The 21,148-nt window shown below is 38.1% G+C and overlaps 1 protein-coding gene across 12 annotated transcripts in view; it reads right to left on the reverse strand.

The window, feature by feature from the left end:
* FoxP (forkhead box transcription factor P) overlaps positions 1-21,148 on the reverse strand; it is a 208,269-nt gene that overhangs the window by 14,899 nt on the left and 172,222 nt on the right. For 4 of the 12 annotated variants that reach the window (XM_076208706.1, XM_076208699.1, XM_076208703.1 and 1 more), the window contains 10 exons: positions 18,872-19,001; positions 18,013-18,127; positions 16,346-16,498; positions 14,384-14,538; positions 13,642-13,748; positions 12,936-13,016; positions 8,376-8,444; positions 1,680-1,724; positions 997-1,073; positions 795-896 (listed from right to left, as the gene is read on the reverse strand). In XM_076208706.1, coding sequence (XP_076064821.1) covers positions 795-896; positions 997-1,073; positions 1,680-1,724; positions 8,376-8,444; positions 12,936-13,016; positions 13,642-13,748; positions 14,384-14,538; positions 16,346-16,498; positions 18,013-18,127; positions 18,872-19,001 — 1,034 coding nt within the window. The remainder of the gene's footprint in view (positions 1-794; positions 897-996; positions 1,074-1,679; positions 1,725-8,375; positions 8,445-12,935; positions 13,017-13,641; positions 13,749-14,383; positions 14,539-16,345; positions 16,499-18,012; positions 18,128-18,871; positions 19,002-21,148) is intronic. The other 8 variants (XM_076208702.1, XM_076208707.1, XM_076208701.1 and 5 more) reach the window with 6 other exon arrangements.

Below are 21,148 nucleotides of genomic sequence, written 5' to 3' on the forward strand. Positions count from 1 at the left end.
AACTATTTTACTAATAACTCAGAATTACCAGCTGATAACAAGAAAACCTACAACAAAATGATAAGAACCAATGGAGTGTGCTTGCAAACGAGAAGCAAGTGACACTAGAAAATCAATTATTGAATAAAAAGAAATACTACTAAAGAGAGACAGGCATGGTGGACCAAGACAATGTAAGACTGGCAGTCATATGCAGTAATAAAGAGGACAATGGGAGCAATCCAAAAAAGACCACGGGTCTCTTGGTGGAGAAGGAAGGAAGAAGATACTCGTCCGTTGTGTAGAAACCTTCGCTGTGGCTCAAAAAGACTTGGGGCGTGAAGGCATAGTAAACATGAGTGGCTTACCACAGCCTCCAAATGTAGGCTGGCTAGTGGCACATGTAGCCCGGTTAGTGGCACATAAAGGCCGGTTAGTGGCACCTTTGTCCGTACAATAATAATAATGTGAATAGAAAAAGGCTTTGCAATACCTCAGACTGGGATGTGGGTCTTGAGTGCAGAAGAGACAGGGTGTTGATGAACTTACTGTACAGATAATTCTATATTATATGATAATAGGAGCTTAACCTAGGGTGCTTAACACTTGCACATACATACTAAATCCTGAATGATTACTTTAGGTACAGCATAATTAACAATTTAATATAATTGTTAATACATTCTCAATATAATTTTCATCAATTCAAGAAGAGAAAGAAGTACTTGAAACCTGTTATTACATTCTAAGTATTCTTACAATGTTAGAATAAATTGAAGCAATTTCAAAATGAATGAAATAAGAAGCATGGGTACCTTCCATGTGGCAGCATTACGTCTGAAGTAAGCAAATGTGTTTTGGAACCAGTTGTAGATTTCATTCAACGTCAGTTGCTTATCTGGAGCCTCGATGATAGCCTGCAATTGTTAAGAGTGTAAGCAACAAAGCATTAGCATGCAGACAATACCAGCTTGTCATATATACCATAAATATCTACCACATGTCATGAAGACATACCTGACGAATCAAAGAAGCGTAAGTGAAAGGAGGCCGTACATCTGTGTTCTTATAAAATTCACGGTTCCTTTGTATCTCTGTAACATAAAAAGGCCCAAACTGAGATCAAGTCAAACCACATATACATATGGCTGATTCTAATAATCATATATGCACAGATATATATATATATATTTATATGACATTGTTATTGTGTGCTGATAGTTTCTAATAAAAAGTGATGTAATTGAGAAAAGCTGCCAGGGTCTAATTATAATCTTAGGAATAATATCCATAGCTGATGCAGTGTTTAGGGAGAAAGTTATAGACAGAAAAAGCAGTACCACTTAGTGAGCATTTAGCACCTGTTTTTGTGAACATACACAGAGCAATAACATGCATTATTAACAGCAGGAAAGCACTAAAGACCAAACTGCTTTAACAAGAAAATAGGTCTGGTGTATTCTTCACTTGGGAAATGATATAAAAATTATTACATTACAAAATGCAAAATGAACCAGAAAAATGGCAACCGGTACTTCTAATTACAGAAAGCTGAACTATGTTCCTATCATGTTAGCCTAGCATTTCATTAAATTTGTATCATAATATCAGAACTGATAAGATAGCAGTGTTTTATGGGTTAATGCAGTGTTTTTACCAGTCCCCACCCATATTTTCATCTACAAAAAGACTGTACGGACCTTGCTGTATGTCCAGCCCCGCTCGATCAAGCATGTACGAAAGACCTAGAGGAGAGTAGAGAAGAAACATAGTGAGTAGAATAAGATGTGGAGGTTCAAGTGCAGGTAGAAGAATAGTTTACACATTGGGATTGCCACAGGTTCAAAACTCTGTAGGTCTGCCTTCGTAAGGAGCTTGGTCTGCTCATTCCATGGGCTGTTTTAGTGTCTATGTAAAACAGACACAATTTTCATATGATGAAACTGTTAAAGAGATTTATGAGCTATGACTGAAATACAATATCATGTGCAAAAGAATCACAGCTTTATATTTCAATGAACAATAAAATGTCTTGCTTTCTACTACAGCACACCACTTAGGATGTCTGTAAAACAAGGAAATTGGTTCACATAGGATTTCTGTTGGAAAAGATTAAAATTTTGAAAAAAAGTAAAATTCTAGGGTCCTCTCCTGATCAAATAAAATACAGAAATACTTGTTTATCTTCCTCTATGTGCATTATGTGTGCGTATGCATCTATGTAGATGTGTATATAATATATAACTCCATCAACACCCTCAACTCCATTCCATTTGGTGGTGCAAACCTGAGAGAATGGTAGTTAGTCTTCAAAACAAGCTCTAGAACCCTATCAACTGTGACCATTTTTCCTCCACTCATTTACAAAAGGACAGCTGATAGCTGGTGACTGCTCCCCTCATACTCCTATCAGCCAGTGATGTAAAAACAGACCAACACTGATATCATTATTATCACTGACATTGTTATTTATTATCATCATCATCATCGATGTCTTCATCATTATAACCGTTCTTCCACAAGGAGATTAGGCAAGAGGTACATTGGATGGTTTTGGATGGGTGTGGGCCTATACTCTAAAGGGGAAAATGCTTTTTGTTACATTATATAAGCAGTATTAAAGTAAAATTCCTTTCATCCCACCTTGGTGGGACCTACGCTTGATAGGATGTTTGGAAAAGTCGGATGTTTGGACGTACATGAAAAAAAAAAAAAAAAAAAAATCACTGGTTTCAGACATTTTCACTTATTTACGGTACAATAAGTCATAATAAACAACACAACAGAATGGAGCAGAAATAACTACCAAAGGCCAAACGTAAACAAACACTGAAATGCCCGCGAAAATAATAGCCGGTCTGAGCGCCATGAGTCGGTTGTGCCGATAGTAACAACTAAACATTCAGTCGATGGTCGGATGTTTGAACAATTTCAACTTTTATCCGAATTGTGACATTGAAGAAAAAGTCGAATGTTTGGAACTAGTCGGATGTTCGAAGAATATTTACACACGTTATAAGCTACATTTATGCTTAAGGATATTATACGTGTACATTATATAATTTATACATTTTTACATTAACTAGTACAATAAAACTCGTGTAAATATTCTTCGGTAGTTGTTTTTCTATTTGTAAAAGCTTGCTCTATCCCCAACAGTGTGTGAATAACAATTCCTTGAGGGGGACAGCCAATCTTTCTCTTGAATCGGTGGTACTACATATGCATATTCATATATATTCACGAGTCCAACACGTGATCCAAGACCGTGGTGAACCACGCTCTCATGTCGAAATGATGTGAAGAAATACAGTTTTCCATATAGATGTATAAATATGTGGAATAGCTTAGAAGGTGATATAGCTCAAGCTCAAACAATACACGAGTTCAAATCTAAATATGATAATTGGAAATTAAAGATATAGATTAAGTTGGAACCGTACATGAATTTGAGTCTAGATATGTTAGAAAATTAGAGAATAGAAGACGGGACCCAACGAGCGTTGCTCATTTCCTGTATACTACTATTAGGTAAACAAACAAACGCACACACGCACACAAAAACGCATACACTCTCTCTCCACGGCGAAGTGGACTAGAGGGTCGACAGGGTGAGACACCCGGTTTGAGTCCTTACCTACCCCACAGACACAAGGAATGAAAATTTATCTACCGAGGGCCTGACCCGACTTATAGGGCAACACTTAAGTGTCCGTATGACCTACAGGGTTCCTATTATGGACTTCCTCTGGGACTCCGGTCTGCAGTATCATGGAGGGACTTTTTTATTACAATTAGGTAAACACAATTAGGTAAACACACACACACTCACACAAACACACACACACTATTTCTTCACATCCTTTAGATCACATATCTAAACGATGTGGATAAATACAATTTTCCACCTATATGCATATAGATACACTTGGAATAGCTTAGTTATGTAGTCCAAGTTCAAACAATACACGAGTTCAAATCTAAATATGATAACTAGAAATCAAGGATATAGATCAAGTTGGAACTGTACATGAATTTGAGGCTAGGTATGATAAGATATTAGAGAATAGGAGACGGGACCCCTCGAGCGTTGCTCCTTTCCTATTTACTACAATTGGGTAAACACACGCACACACACACACACACACACACACACACACACACACAGGAGGAGACTGAGTTAGACTAATAACTTGGACTTCGCGATCTATAGTACCCCGCTAGTAACCTAGACCTCCCTCCTTAAATTGAGGCAAGGTTCCTTTCCTGTATATTGCAGTTATGTAAACACACATTCACACTTACACAAGGTTCAATGACACAACGGTAGCGTTTGCATCCGCTAAACCAGCGGTCCGAGTTCGATTTCCGTTCAGGGCCGATATGATTTCAGTATCGCTGCGCTGCGAGCCAGCACTCCAACTCTCGAGGGCGGAGAGTTGGGTGTGTGTGGGTAAGGTTACAGTATTGCCCATAGATCGGTGATATACGAACTCTGAACTCTCATCCATAGATAGGGCCACATATATGAAGCAGGAGCTTTTGCGACCGGGAGGGTACATAATAGCTATCAGGAGTCCAGCACGAGATCTAAGACAATGGTAACACACGTGCGCCCGCGCATGATTACCGTGATGGGAAAAAAAAAACAAAAAAAAAATACTTCTTATTGTGGAATCAATGGGATTCCAGAGGGGATAGGATGAAACTGTAAAATACATGGTGTCTGGAGGGCATTTGAAATACTTTTCCGTGTAGAAACATTGATGCATAGAATATTGTGGAAGATATAACTGTACAGTTAAATGGCCTAAGTGACTCGAGCGAAATTCTATAAAAGGGTGTGCAGAGGCGGGATCCGAGAGCACACGAACGCGCGCGCGCGCACACAAACACACACACGAACACAAAACCATAAGAAAAAGAATAAACTTGTGTGCATTTCTCCCCCCTTTTTGTACACAGTTATGTGACTTTTTCCCAGCAAAGTTCACTGATTGGAAACCCGCTTCTCCACAGTGACCGCTATTAGTAATTTCAAGTCAACTCGTACCCAACCAATAAGTCAGTACAGAACTTTTCAGGAGTAATTGTTCAGTGTATGTAATAACTACACTAGTGTGCAAAATAAATAAATAAGAAATAAATGAAAAATAAAAATAGAATAAATAATAAATAAATAAATTAGTAAATAAATGAATAGATAAATAAAATAGAAATATTAAAACATGTAAAAAAGTGTGAAAAAATAGTAAAAAAAAAAAAAATGCATAACTGAAACAACACTCCGGACCGGTGTAGTTTAACCGAATCACCGAATCACTCGCCTTTTTTGTGTTTGAAATAGTTATATATATATGTTTATGAGCGAACCTATTGCATAATATCTTGTATCATAGATCTTATATATCTCGCAAATTGTAGAGCAGGCCTATTTGATAAAAATGTACATGGTTATGTTATGGAGTTTCGGGTCACATACAATTGTCACCCCAGAACGCCCACATGAAGAATCGTCACCCCGTGAGGCCCTACCTGAAGAATTGTCACCCCAGTACGCCGATTATCAACAGTGGAATAAAGATTACCGGTACGTTAGGTTAGGGTTAGGTTAGGTTTAGTTACATTAGGTTAGGTTTGGTTTGGTTAGGTTAGATTAGGTTAGGTTGAATGAGGGTTATGCTTATTGTTATCAACATATACAACTGAAGAATCGTAAACCCAGGATGGCCCACATGAAGAACTGTCACCCTAGGATAGCACACAAGAAGAATTGTCACCCTGTCGAAGACTGGGGTGACAATTGTTCTGAACAATCGCGCCTGAGTCCTGTACTGACTTGTGGTTGGGTACGAGTTGACTCGGACAAGGTACGAGTTGAATTGACAATATCAGTCCTCGGGACATCCCCTACATCTTTATATAAAAAAAAAAAACACGTTTGACTCTTGTCTGTGTTGTATTGGTGTAGGGCTCTTTTTCGTCGGTTTAAAATAAGTAGGAGGGAAACAGTCACCTATTGTCAACTCTCCTTATATGAAAAGGCGGAGGAAATACAAAGTTATTATCGAGAATTGGAGCTAATCCGTTGGCTGTCAGTCTTTCGAGGCTTGGCTTTCACATGGGGGTGAGGGTGTTGTTGGGTTTTGAAGATGGCTGTTGAGGAAAGAATTCTTCTTTGATGTGCGTCTCACAGGACCCCAATCATCATGTCATCAATTATATCAAGAACCTCAAGGTGCCAGCACTGAGCCCCACTGTACCCCACCATTAACCCCTTTTCGTTCAAATCCTTGTAGTCCTTCAACCTTTTCCAACTTCGACTTGGTGAGAATATTGATCACTTGTATAGTTTACTTGTCTTCTTTCAATATCTCCACTTTTATAACACCATCGCTTCGGTGCGATAGTGTCCCTATGTATAAAGGTGATTTTGAATTAGTGTGTGGTTCACCATGGTCTTGAATCACGTGTTGGACTCGTGATTGACAGCAATTTCCCTCCCGGAAGAGAGCTCAGAGCTCATATATGACCGATGTACGGGTAATGCTGTGACCTTACACGCACACACACAACTCCCCGCCCACGAGAGTTGGAGTAACAACTCGCAGCGCAGCGATACTGAAATTATTTCAACCCTGAGCGGGATTCGAACCCGGACCGCCGTAGTGGCAGCCAGGAACTCTAACCACTGCGACACGAGTGTGTGTATGTGTGCATGTGTGTGTTTGTTTAGTATTTGCCAAATTGTTTGCGGTGTTGGAGTGCTCGATGTGTCTCTTTGCCTCCATTTAGTAAACTTTGCCTTAAAATCGTTTAAATGTGTGCATATGCGTGTGTGTGTGTGTATGTTCATCTAATAATAAACCGTGAGAGAGAAGATCGTTTCAGTACCAGCAATTGATGGCTTCTGCTGGAAGAGAGCAAAATTGTGAAAAAACGTCATATTATCCCCTTACAATACACTAGATTCTAGACGTTTAGGCATTCGTATTGCCATACTGGTGTCGTGCATTGAAATAACGAGAAAGACAGAGGTAAATGTTAAACACAAGTAAAGGTTAGGCTAAGGCAATGGGAAGTATTAGGTGAAGAACAGGTACGGCTAGGAAACGTGATTATCTATGGAACACGCAACACAATGTTGAGCATCATTTCAGAGAAATTAGCATTATTTATATCAAAACTTGTATCATTAGCGCGGGTCAATCGGTGTCAGAAGTGTAAACACAGAGGAAAATTGGGATAGAAAAGATGTAATTGAGTCTCTCATAACTGGAGGCTTTTTTCTCACAAGCGGGTTTTTATTTCGCTTGACTTTCAGTTTGTTTACGTTCCAATAATGCATGAACAAGTCGGATGATCTCGACACATCCAGCCGCGAACATTTAAATTTGTTTTACCAGTTTGAAAAGAGATTTCTATAGTCAAATGGTATCTTCCCTTATTTTTTTTTATCAGAAAATTATGAGCGAATATTTTAGGTCCTTTTGTTCCCTTTTAATTGCCACTCCCCAAAGGATTTTTGCCCACTTTTGTTCTGGTTAACGATGGGTGATTTTTATTCAGCTTAGAACAGTTTTATTCAGCCGTGGGACAAGGACAACCACTGCATTGCCATCAAACACCATTCAGCACATGGTACCCAGTAAAAAAAAAATCCTAAACCTAAAGAACCGCTCGCCAGATTTTATCAACTCAATAATTTGCAGTTACTGTACATAAAGAAACTTGAATTTTCAATAGGATTTTGGTTGTTCATGCTTAGTCACAAAGGAAAATACAAATTTCAGTTCTCTTTTTGTCTGGCTCATATGAAGGATTGAAAGAATGCACCTGTCTGTAGTCACTGTAAATAAATTTTAGGTTTCAACATTAAATCTGTCTCTAATACTAAATTCCAGAATGTAATGAAAAATTATGATAGCTACTCATATGTGCCTGATATATTTCCGTTGAAAAAGTGAAACAAAAAACATCACTTTGTCATCCCTTTTTCAAATCACCTATAGTTACAATGCAGAAAAAACACACCAGTTATCTTTACATACAGTTAATAAATACAAAGAGATACAAGTAAGATATAATAATAAATATCCTAAAATCACAGCGTGAGAGACATGGGGGAAAAAAAGATACTTTGGAAATTAATCAAGCAACATGACCAAACCGACAAAAGAGAGTAATATGAGGGATACGGAGTTCACACGATTAAAAAGGGTGCAAAGGGTTTAGTAGGCAGACTTCAAGAAGGCAAAAAAGATCTCCAGTTGACAATCCGGGTGGCACAACAGCAAGAAAAAAAAAGACACGATCTAAAGGCTGAGTTAGTTAAAGATATATAATTGAGAGATGTCGTTATTGGCAGCAGTATTGGCTGAGGTATGGGCTGTTACCTTCTGTGACATCTAAAGCGGCACGATCTGCAAGGCGACGTCTAGAAACTGATGTGTCCTCAATCGATCCTAAGGCAAAGAGCAATGGCATGGTCAGGTGGCGAGGGTGCATTGTGGGAACTGTAGGGTCGGGAGGGATGGGGATCCAAAGCAAGGGGGGTGGGGTGCCATGACATGAAATGATAAAAAAAAAATGAAAACAAGGGTGGCAGTTTTTTAATAATAATAAAAAGTAGAAAAAGATAGTTGTAAGATCGAGTCAAGTCAGAGAAGCTCTCTGAGGGCGAAGATCTTTATAGTTGAGGCCAAAATAAAGAAAGAATTTGAGAACTGAGGCCTAGATTGTCGGAAACAAATGTCAGTCAAGCAGCCTGTTGCTTCTGTTCTGTAGCAGAAAGATTCGAAAACGAAAGCAACGGACTGACTTCTGGCCGACTATGGAAAGTGAAATGTCCAAAAACAATGGACAAAAAAGCAAGCTATATGAATAAAGAGAGAAAAAGCACAAAGTTAAACGCAAATCTACTGCAAGGTACCAGGAGATAAGGTCGCAGTCCTACGGGAAGACAAACTCAACGAAAGAGTTGGAAATTAAATTTAAAACGAAAGAAGAAGAAATGACGCGTTTCTCCCAGCTGAATAAAATTATTTGGCGTCCGTTCGGCGTCACTATTTAACAGGTTAATGCAGACAGCCTTCAACCACTTCAACTGGTTAAAGAGAGAACTTGTCTTCGGTGGGGGTAAGGAGAAGGGAAAGAAATTTCCTCTGAAGGAGAAGAGGAAACCGATTCAGCCACACCAGCCCAGTGATGTACTCAACATATTTCATTCAGGCTAAAGCTGGCGATATGTCCTCCTGGTACAGGGGGATGCAACGACACTGATTGAGGTGCATCCTTTACAGGCCTTATTCTGGTTAACCCCAATGTTTTTATACAGCTGAATATACGTCATTCTAGTGAACAGGTTAACTAGAATAGAGAGGTTTCAACAAAGGAGGAAATGAAGGAGGTGGAGGGAGAAGAGGTGGTGGATGGAGGAGGAGGAGGAAGAGGAAGAGAGAAGAAGCGAGAAGGATAGATACAAGATGATGGTGGTGGTAGTGACGAAAAAGCAAGAGGAGGAAGAGCAAGCGGAGGGGATGGAAAAGGAGGAAGAGTGGGGAAGGGGGAGAAGGAGGAGGAATAGGAAGAGGAGAGGGGGAGAAGGAGAGGAATAGGAAGAGGAGAGGGAGGAGGAATAGGAAGAGGAAAGGGAGGAGGAAAAGGAAGAGGAGAGGGAGAAGGAGAGGAAACAGGCAGATGGGATGGAGGAGGAGGAGGGAGGGAGGGAATGATAAAGAAAGAGGGATAGGAGTAGTAGTAGTAGTAGTGGTAGTGGTAGTAGTAGTGGTAGGAGGAGGAGGAGGAGGAGGAGGAAGAGGAAGAGGAGGAGGAGAAAGGTAAGGACGAACGTAGAGTTAAGGAGGATGGGAAGAGCGAACATCTTTAGTCGGCGAGAGGGGATGAGTTATTTCCCCACGAGCAATGAAAATAAATAAATAAAAGGTATTCTAGTTGAATGAAAGAATGAATAAATAAATAAACAAACAAACAAATAAATAATGAATCTGTCCAAGAGGGAAGGTTACAAAGAGAAGGGAGGAACATTGATATAAGATAGAAGGTAGTTTCTTGTGTAGGCGACGGTACATGACATTGCTAAAAGGGAAAGACGCTTAAAGAAGTAAGGAAGAGGAAGGTTAGGTGGAAGAGGCGTTTCATAGAAAGGCAAAAAAAAAAAAAAAAAGTAATGAATGCTAGATGGTATGTGAGTATATATAACTATTGCACTAAAATCTGGTAATGACTGACAATATATATATATATATATATATATGTGTGTGTGTGTGTGTGTGTGTGTATGCGTGAGTCACTTTGATCTTGGATCACGTGCTGTACTCGTGGTCAACAGCTATTGCCCTCCAGGATGAGAGCTCGGATCTCGTATACAGACTGATCTATGATCAATGGTGTGACAGTAACGGCTTGAAGTGTTAGTGAAATTTTGAAATCCTTAGCAGGGTTTGATCTCAGGTCGACATCGTCGCGATCTCCCGATGCTAAAACAACATAAACAAGCCGTATGCGTAGGTGTGTGTGTGTGGGCGCTCGAATGTGTGTGCGTGTATTTGTGTACGTGTATGTATTTGCGAGTGCGCTCCTGTGTGTATTGTCGTGCAAATATATACACAAATATGTGCATAAATGCACACCTAAGTGATGCCTACTGTATACACCAGGACATCTTTCAAATCATCTCACACAGAGAGTCAGTGTATGGGGATGCGAGTTAACTTTATGTATAGAATGAAAAGAAAATTGAATGATGAACTTGTGCCGGGAAGAGGGAAAGAAAGGAAAAAAAAAAGAGGAAGGGGGTTTGTGCAGAAAAATATTATGAATATGAGCGTGCAAGGATAACGAGAGGAAGGGAGGAGGCCGCGTACAGAGGATTCGCACACTTTTACAAAAACACAGGCACCGTGTTACTGCTGTCTTGTCTTTTTCCTACATGGTCAAGATGTAGAAATGAGGTGTGCGTTATAACATAAGCACTACGCAATGCGCAATGATTCCTTAACCGTAAACAGTCTTAATGTTTAAGGCAATAACCCATCACTCCACGGTTGCCGCTTCATGTAACAAAGACTAATTATGAATCAATAACAAAAAAGTACCACATAATATCTATTTTAAGTATATTTTCTATTATGACATCCCTGATGTACACATAAGGCAAAAACAACTCCAGACACAATATTTGTCATTTCAAAACATGGGGAATGGCGTTCAATTGTGTGCAATCTTTGTCATCAGGGAACAGAAGCCAGATGAGTAAAAATGCTGGTAATCAGCAAAAGCTTTGATGAGAATAAACAACAGTCAATATATACACATACATACATTCATACATACACGCATATATCTATGTATGCACGTATATAAATACTAATGCATAATTATTAATAGGGATGGCTACGAAACTAAGAAATATTTGTGTGAAGACATGCAACTATCCTTTCCAAAGCTTCTTTACTATTATCTTAAAGTTACAACAATATTACTTTGCTCTCATCAAATGGACTACATTTATCCATACTGTATACTATAATTATACATAAATATATACATATATATGTACAGTAAATATACATAATGTGATCAATGTACATCCATTTCATAACACAAACGCAGACAGTCGCAGGCAAAAACACACACTCAAACAAACAAGAAGCGCAGTATGTGACCTATCTTATATGAGGTGGTTCAAAGACTTCTGGTCTGCCTAAGCTGAATGCGGTTTTCTTTCCTACTTTCTGCCTTTCTAGGGAATCTGGGAGAGGGATGTGGCTTTGCTATCATCGTCGTCTCAAGTTTTTTTTTTTTAGTCATATGACTAGTTGCTTACCCCCTTCTTGCGGGATCACACCGAGGTTATGAAATTAATCTTCGCAACCAGCTGGGTGTGATTATATATATATATATATATATATATATATATATATATATATATATATATATATATATATATATATATATATATATATGCGTGTGTGTGTGTGTGTGCGTGCAAAGTTATTGTGTGTGTATATACATAAAGGGTCGCAACCAGTCGACACAACATTCTATCCCTTGGTCAGTCCTCAACTGCACAACAGACCTGCTGCCAGTCCTTTCGCAGGGATCAATCAATGCCGGAATAAAAAGCTGCCTTGCTGAAGGCATCTACTAACCCCATCCATAACTGTCGGTACTTCTTTTATTTTCTATTTTTAATTTTTAATCTTATTTCAGCCTTTCTTATCATTAACTTTCTGTCGCGAAGGGGTTCTAATCAATCATGGTTGACCTTATTGTACCTGGTGGTTCTACTCCTGTTCTAGGTATACTACTATGCTAAACTATTCACCTCCAAGCCGCCTCCAAAGCCCCTATGAGCTCCGTCAGCTACTAGAGCGTCCGCCGCCGCTTTAACAGCTGCAGCCTCTCTTTTCTACTGCCCCCTATCACCCTCTGACTAGCTACACTATTCCACCTCCTCTCCACAAGGTGTGTCTTACATAAACACCATAGCGCGGGCTCAAACAAAGCCCGTGGGAGTGATACTTCGCTCCCAAATTTCGAAAAAAAAAGCAGCCCCCCCATCCCCTCCCCCCCGGGGAAACAAAGAAGATAACTATGCTACATAAATGCCTCGCCTCTCTCCTACACAATAGACACCCTAGTCTGCGACTCTAGTGTGCAGAAATACAGTGTGAACATCTATAATTTGAGATGAAGAGTCCCATCCATTGTGTTAAATTCCCTCCCCCTCCATTAAGCTATCGCCTCGCATTTATATCTCTAACCCGTGCTCATAGTAAACTTACTATAATCTTTCACAACCAACTATCACTTGTGCTGCACATTATCACAGATTCCGAAGTGGTTATGCGAGTAACGAAGTGATGAATCAGCAAGATACCTCCGAGAACAGAACTCGGGCCTCCATGATCATACGCCAAAGCGAAACAAACCTCTATCAAGTGTCTGGCTGGTGGAGTGCAAATCGCCATGTTGTCTCATCAAGTAGGCCCAAATTCGATCCCCGAAGGTCTCTTGTAAGAAGAAGGAGAAGAAGAAGAAAACAATTTTAGTGAATATATGCGTTCCCCAGGCGTCTATTGTCCGTCTCATATACTAAAGATAACTATTGATACGCTAGATTCGTCTGTATTTCATTTAGAATTATAGGCACCATATGCTAACAGGAGTAGATTTAGAGGACTTTAGAACCTGTTCTATGAAGTCTATAGATACTTAGAACCCGCCTCATAGGAAGATCGGACACCTCTCGCTCATCTACTGATTTGTATCCCGATACTCTCTTGTTTTTCCGTTCTCATTCCATGTCACCCGGAAGTGACAGGAACAGACACACACACACGCACACATACATACACACACACACACACACACACACGCGCAGATATAAATATATATATATATATATATTATATATATATATATATATATATATATATATATATATATATATACATACACACATGCAAGGTACATACTCACACACACACACACACACACACACACACACACACACACACACACACACACACACACACACACACACACACACACACACACACACACACACACACGCACACACACAAAGCTAAAGAAAAATGCTATGCCTTGAGCTCTGCAAGAAATTTCTAATCTCACCTGGTGTTAGTAGAGCGGCTTTGTCGTTGATGCGCCGTCGGAGAGGACCACAGCTCGTCGGCGTTGGGGGCTGCATGATGTGTGGAGGTCGGGAGGCAGCCATTGCACTGAAGGAAATGAGGAGAAAAGGTCAGAAAGGTCAGCAATAAAACAGAGGAAAATTAGGAATGCCTACAGGTAGGGCGTGTGAAAACTATTTAGACAAGAAAGCACAGCATGAAGTGAATGTGAAATGCTTCGATTTTCTATATTATTGCTCCATTCCCTTTCGGTTGAATGATAAATAAATCACATTGTTTTCTTATTCTTTAGCTGTCTACTTGGCATAGACTGAACTGATTGAATCTATGAATCCTAATCTAAACTTTGCAATTGGGTATTTTCTAAAAATCAACGATATCCATGTGTTAATTTGCTACAAAACTGATGAATGATACTTAAATGTAGTACCTATTTTTTGGACATATGTATAGATATATATTCACTTATCTAAGTTTTACAAGCAATATAAAATTAAGAAAGTTCGTAAAATATTTATATAATTTCACTGCTCAAACTCCTGTATGTGATGAGAAAGTTGGTTAATAGTTCTTGAATATCACTGAATTACATTTTTTTCAACATTTTTTTTCCACATCAATATTCACACTGGGCCGGGATTATAGGCCATTTCATTTAATCCCTTCCGAGACACCGCTCTGGTAGCAAAGGTGTTACAACGAAACTGCGTCTAGATACTCACCCGAAGAGTGAAACTGGAGGCATCTGGGCCATGGGGGAATGAGGCAGACCCAGGGGATTGGAGCCTAGAGCACCTCCCCCTAGTAAACTGGCACCCAGCGGCAATTTCGGGAGGATTCCACCTGGACTCTGAGAGAATAGAGGTCTGGTCGGGGACTGTTGGTGGGAACAAAAGAACTCTGGTTAGTACACGCGAAGAACAAGAGTCGAAAATTACACAATTTTCAGTTGGTCTAATTATTGATAGGAGGTGTTCACACTCACAGGTTCAGACGCACTTTTTTCAAGTTGATGCCTAAGGGTTTTCTGAAGCTTGAGGACAGGCTCCAGAGAAAATGGGATCTCGGTCATGATCCGACCCGAGTGCTAATCAAATGTTTACATTGGAATCCCATAGACTTCCACACGCTACGGCTAAACCCGCGACCAGACCCAAGGAGGTACGTGTGTGCGCGTGCGTGCGAGTGTGTTGTTTTTTGTTTGTGTGTGTGTTGTTTGTTTGTTTGTTTGTGTGTGTGTGTGTGTGTGTATGACTCACCACCATCTACCATAGTCCTGGATCACATGTTGGACTTATGATAAACAGTTATTACCGTCTAAAGTACACTGTAGGAGGTCCTTATGTCCCTAAACGTACTTCCTGAGGTACCACATATGACATTACATATCAGTTCTTGTTATCATCCTTGAATGCAGTTTTAAATTTAGAGTATACGTTTCGAAATACAAAATGTGAGATTTTATACAAATTCTTCATTGATAGCTTATTTTCTGCAACGTGTTGAGCTTCTTTATTTATGATTCTCTCTTCTTTAATTCTTTGTTGTGCTGAATTTACATGCGGGGCTGAAGCACAGAGTACTTTCTAAGGAAGACACGCAAACTATTCAACAGTCCTGACCTTGACATGCACTGCCCGACGCCATTTTCAACCGCCATTTTCATATTGTAATTAAAGGTACTGTATCTGAAGCCTATACCATTCCACGACCAAAACACAAAGAACACAGCACATAGTACACAAAAGGAAAAATCAAAATGGTGAATAATTCCAAGCGCCATTTTGTTGTTTATGCTAAAGTGTGTTGGGTCAACAGACACAAAGGCTGTGTTGGTGGCGCGTTCCCTGATCGGCTTCAGCATCAATATCTCGCCTTTGCCGGGGCGAGGCTACGCTGCCGGGGTGCGCGGTTGGTCACTTGTGTTGACGCCTGGATCGCAGCCAAGAGACAGACCCATTCACCAGAACCTAAGACGCTTTCGAGGGTCTACTTCTTCCTGTGACTTTCAGGTAAACATTCTTGCCATTCATTAACAACAACAACGACAACAACGGGCCCCAGCGTTTTCCATCTTCACCCACAAAACCTGAAGGACGAAGACCCTTATGACCTTACAGAAAAAAGAAAAATAAGAAAATGGAAAGAAAAAGAAGGGAAAGAAGAAGTAGAAGGAGAAGAGGAGGAAGAAAACGAAGTAGAGAAGGATGAAAAGGCGACGACGAGGATGAAGACGAAGTAGAAGAAAAGGAAGAGGAATAATAAAAAAAAGGAAATCGAAGAAGAGGAAGAAGAAGAAAAGGAGGAAAATAAGAGTCTCCCCTTCTATTATGTACACTGTTGTTCCTCTGAATTAGGTATAGGTATGACCTTGCACAAGGAAGCTCGCTGGCTGGGCGGGTTAGGGCGTCGTTACTTGCGGCGAAGGTGGAGGGGATGGCGGTTCGAATCCTGCCACCAGCGAAGTTGAACCAAGGGCATGGTTCATTAGATTTCACGCTACAAAGCCCTCTGTGAGGGGCACCGTCCTAGCCTTCCGATATGGGGGAGTTTGTTACGTTAAAAACCATATGATCATCATCATCATCATGACCTTGCGCTGGCGCTATATCCCCGTCATCCACCACCACCACCACCCTCCCATCCCGCCCTGGACCCGCCAACTCGGGGGGTGTCTGAAGTACCTGAGTGGGTGGCTCAATAGGCTTGTGCGCCGGCAGAGGTTCGGGGGTTGTCGATCTGGGAGGAAGTTGCGGTGGAGGCTGAGGCTGGCTCTGTTGGTGTTGTTGTTGGGACTGCTGTTGCTGTTTGTTCATGTGAAGGTGGTTCATCATGGCCTGCAATGGAACACAAAATAGGTTAGAAGGTAATAAACATAGTTTGGGATCATCTGAAGACGTTTTCAACTCGTCAAAAAATCAGTGTTCACTTTTGTGATTTTGTTGTGGTCAATGTTGGGCGATTATAATCTGCTCAGAGGGGTCACTGATCTTTGAAGTGTTGAACACCATTTTAATTAGTTCTTTAAAACCCATTCACCACTTTTATGATTTTGTTCTTTCTAAACCAATAAATTTATTGAGACTTTCGAAACTAGTCTATACATTTGTCGGGTGTCTTTCACGAACTTAGATGGAAATAAGTGTATACATTTCTTCGCGAGTTGATGTTGGGAGGACAGAGGCATAGTTACAAATCAGACTTTTGGACATTCTTAGTAGCATAGTAACACCGCCTTGGCCACGTGAACGTACAGCCTAGGGTTCGAATACCATAGGGAAGATCACTTACTCATGCATTTATACATGCTTCTAGTAACCAAAGGCTTAAGCCGAGAGCACAAGATCACTCGCAGCAAGAAGGACAAACATAAGATTGAAATTGACTGGTATTAACACGAAGAAAACAGTACATGAAATGGTAACTTCCTCGGTTCGATAAAGCCTGTTTATGACTTTATTCTGGCCAGTGCCACGTGATCCTATGTGGGGGTGAGGGGGGGCACCAGTGAAATGAAGGAGTCAAGACGCGTCGAGAGATTTTATTCAGGTAACGAAAGGGTTCTTCTTCAAATTTCATTCACACCTGAAGTATTCTCACCAGTCATAAAACTGGGCAAAGTTGTACGCAGTCACTGGACAGACAGACAGACAGACAGACAGACAGACAGACACAAGCACACACACGCACACACACACACACACGAGCGCGCGCGCACACTCAAACGGTGGATGTTTTCTTAGTCCATTACCTACGGCGTACCTAAAACCTGTATCCTTTACCTCTCCTCCACCTTCCCTTTACCGGTATAGACATGTAACTATAATTACACAACTGCAGAATACCACACAGTTATTCAGTTTTATGTACATACGAGTATTTGTAATCTCGTATACAACAAATGTGGAATTCAAAACGTTATACTTTTTTCTCTCGTCTGTTTTGTTAACTTTTCGACTTTGTAGCTCTGCCACCAGAGGAAACTGCCGCGCCTCTACCCTGGCACAGATTTCCCGAAACATTAATGTGAAAGAGTTAATTAATAAATTTCCAGACCCATTTAATTTGCAGTGTGTGTGCATGTGTGTGTGTGTGTGTGTTTTGTGTGTGTGTGTGTGTGTGTGTGTGTGTGTGTGTGTGTGTGTGTGTGTGTGTGTGTGTGTGTGTGTGTGTGTGTGTGTGTGTATGTGTGTTCACCTATTGGTATTTACTTAGTTCTAGTATACGGCGTTCAGCAGTTAATTTCATTAATCTAGGTTGAAATAAACACACTATAGACCCCCCCACACACCCATAAGTGTAAGCATACGCATTTGCGCACACATGGAAATAAATAAATCACGTGACTTACCTGCAGTCTGTCTCTTTCTTTGGTCAGTTGCCTTTCCAGTTGACTAACAACTTGCATCTGCACGCGCGCTTGCGCCGTCGACCGGTCGTCCAAAGTGTGTTCAGTGTTTAGGTGTCTGCATGGGGGAGGGCAATACTTGTTATTATCATCTTAATCTGTACCTCGGGAAATATTAATAACTTTAATTAATAAAGAAATTGGTAGCTAATCGCGTCGAACAAGTTAGTTTGGCGTCTGCCAAAACAAAGCGCGTAAGGTACATTACTTGATATTTACAATTTAAACACTTATCTAAGCAACTGATATCTAAATATCTAAGTACCTGCTTTCTAAACTGACTACAGACATGTTAGACTTTCATTGTTTTAGTGAGTATAGTGATACTCATGCTATGGCCACTATTTATAGTAATAGTGTTGGTGCTGGAGGTGGAAAATACTGTTTTCTTAGTGACTGTGCGGTTTTGTAGGGCTTAGTGACTGTGGCGGTTTTGATGGTGTTAGCCGTGGTATAGGTATTAGTGGTGTTTGTGAGAGGTGGTGGAAATGTTCTACGTGATTCTTCATCTAAAACATCAAAATAGACAAAATCAAAGTAGTCATCGCACTGTTAGTGACAGACATTGATAATGGCAACATGATACTGATAAGAATAGTAAATCATCCCAAAGGCTACACCGTTTTATGCCAGTAAGTTATCAAAATGAATAGAAGTATCCGAGTTCGGCACTGAAGGCAATACAACACCTCCATGATGGATAAACATGAGCATCACCATCATGAACGGTAGTTCTAAATATAATCATCAGGAGCACCATCAGCATCATAGAACAGAAGGAGATGAAGACTTTGTCGCTTACTTGAGGAAAGGTTGCATGTCTTCACAGATGGCCTCGCATCCTGGCCACTTGCAGACTCCGTGGCCATAGAGCGGATGGCCCCGTCGTGCAGTTTCCTCTTCTTCCGAACTGACACCATTCAACTCGCGACCTGAAAATCAAAACCAAGAAGAATGATTAACTTGCACAAATCACAGGCTGTTCACGTTTTTCTACCGAGTGTCAAGAAGTCTCGTGTTTTTCATTTTAAATGTACAGCTGCCGGGAATTATAACTGTTACGGCATTGTAATGACAACAATGCCACACGTGTGACTTGTTACTACTTCTTTATCGTTATTCTTATATGATTAAAGAAGCGTGATACCACTATTTAAATAAACAGATTATTCTGGTACCCTACTGAAGTAAATATATAAATTTGTTGAGATATTGTGGCACGCTGGAAAAGGTGGATAAAGGAAGACACAAGCAATGTGCTTCATTCAGGTTATAGTTCTAACTTGTTTCGCACAAAAGAATGATATTGTAGGACGATCATAATGTTAAGAGAGAAAATTCATTACTCTGCGTGTAAACTGATATCTTTTTTGTTTCTATTGATAAAAACGTCCTCATTTGTAAGCAAGATTAATCGTCCGTCTTCTGTTTAATCACTCGAAGCAAAATTACCTCTCGTAGTTCTGTACCCTATTTTCTACTGACAACTAGGGAAAAAGTGGAAAGATTATACTCTCATTTTCTGGCCAACAAAACATTCCTGCGATCACAAAGAAACATCATCTTATCATGATTTTCTAAAAACTTATTAATAATGTGTGAAAAATGTCAAACACAATGATCAAGTTTAGCTTTATATGTATATATACACACATGCATATATATACATATACATATATATATATATATATGTATATATATATATATATACATACATATATACATATATATATATATATTCACAAATATATACATATATATACTATATATTTACATATATACATATATATATATATTTACATATATACATATATATATATTTACATATATGTACATATATATATATACATATATATTTACATATGTACATATATATTTACATATATGTACATATATATATATACATATATATTTACATATGTACATATATATATATATATATATATATATACATATATATACATATTTACATATATGTACATATATATATATACATATTATATATATACATATACATAAATATATATATATATATTCATATATATGTATATATATATATATATATATATATATACATATATATATATATATATATATATATACATATATATATACATATACAGTATATGTTTATATATGTACATATATATCTTTATACACAAATATATATATATATATATATATACATACATATATATATACATATACAGTATATGTTTATATATGTACATATATATCTTTATACACAAATATATATATATATATATATACATACATATATATATATATATATATATATATATATACATATATATATATACATGTAATTATATACATATATACATGTATATACATATATACATGTATATATATATATATATATATACATATATACATTACATATATATATATATATATATATAAACATATACATATATATATAAACATATATATATAAACATATATATATATACATGTATATATATATATATATATATATACATATATATGTAAACATATATATACATATATACATACATATATACATATATACATATATATATAAACATATAAACATATATAAACATATATACACATATACATATATATAAACATATATATAAACATATATACATATATACATATAAACATATATACATATATATAAAAATATATACATATATACATATATATATACATATATATATAATGTATATATACATATATACATATATATATAATGTATAAACATATATACATATATATATATGTGTATACATATATATATACATATATGTGTATACATATATATATATATATATATATATATATATATATATACATACATATATATATATACATACATACATATATACATATATACATATATACATACATATATACATATATATATATACATATATATTAAATATATGTATATATATATATATATGTATATACATATACATATATATATACACATATATTAAATATTTACATATATATACATATATATTGAATATATACATATACACATATTAAATATATACATATACATATATATACATATACATATATA

This window comes from Oratosquilla oratoria, chromosome 25 (assembly GCF_046742065.1).
Source record: "Oratosquilla oratoria isolate Oo_2021 chromosome 25, ASM4674206v1, whole genome shotgun sequence".
Classification (NCBI taxonomy): Eukaryota; Metazoa; Arthropoda; class Malacostraca; order Stomatopoda; family Squillidae; genus Oratosquilla; species Oratosquilla oratoria.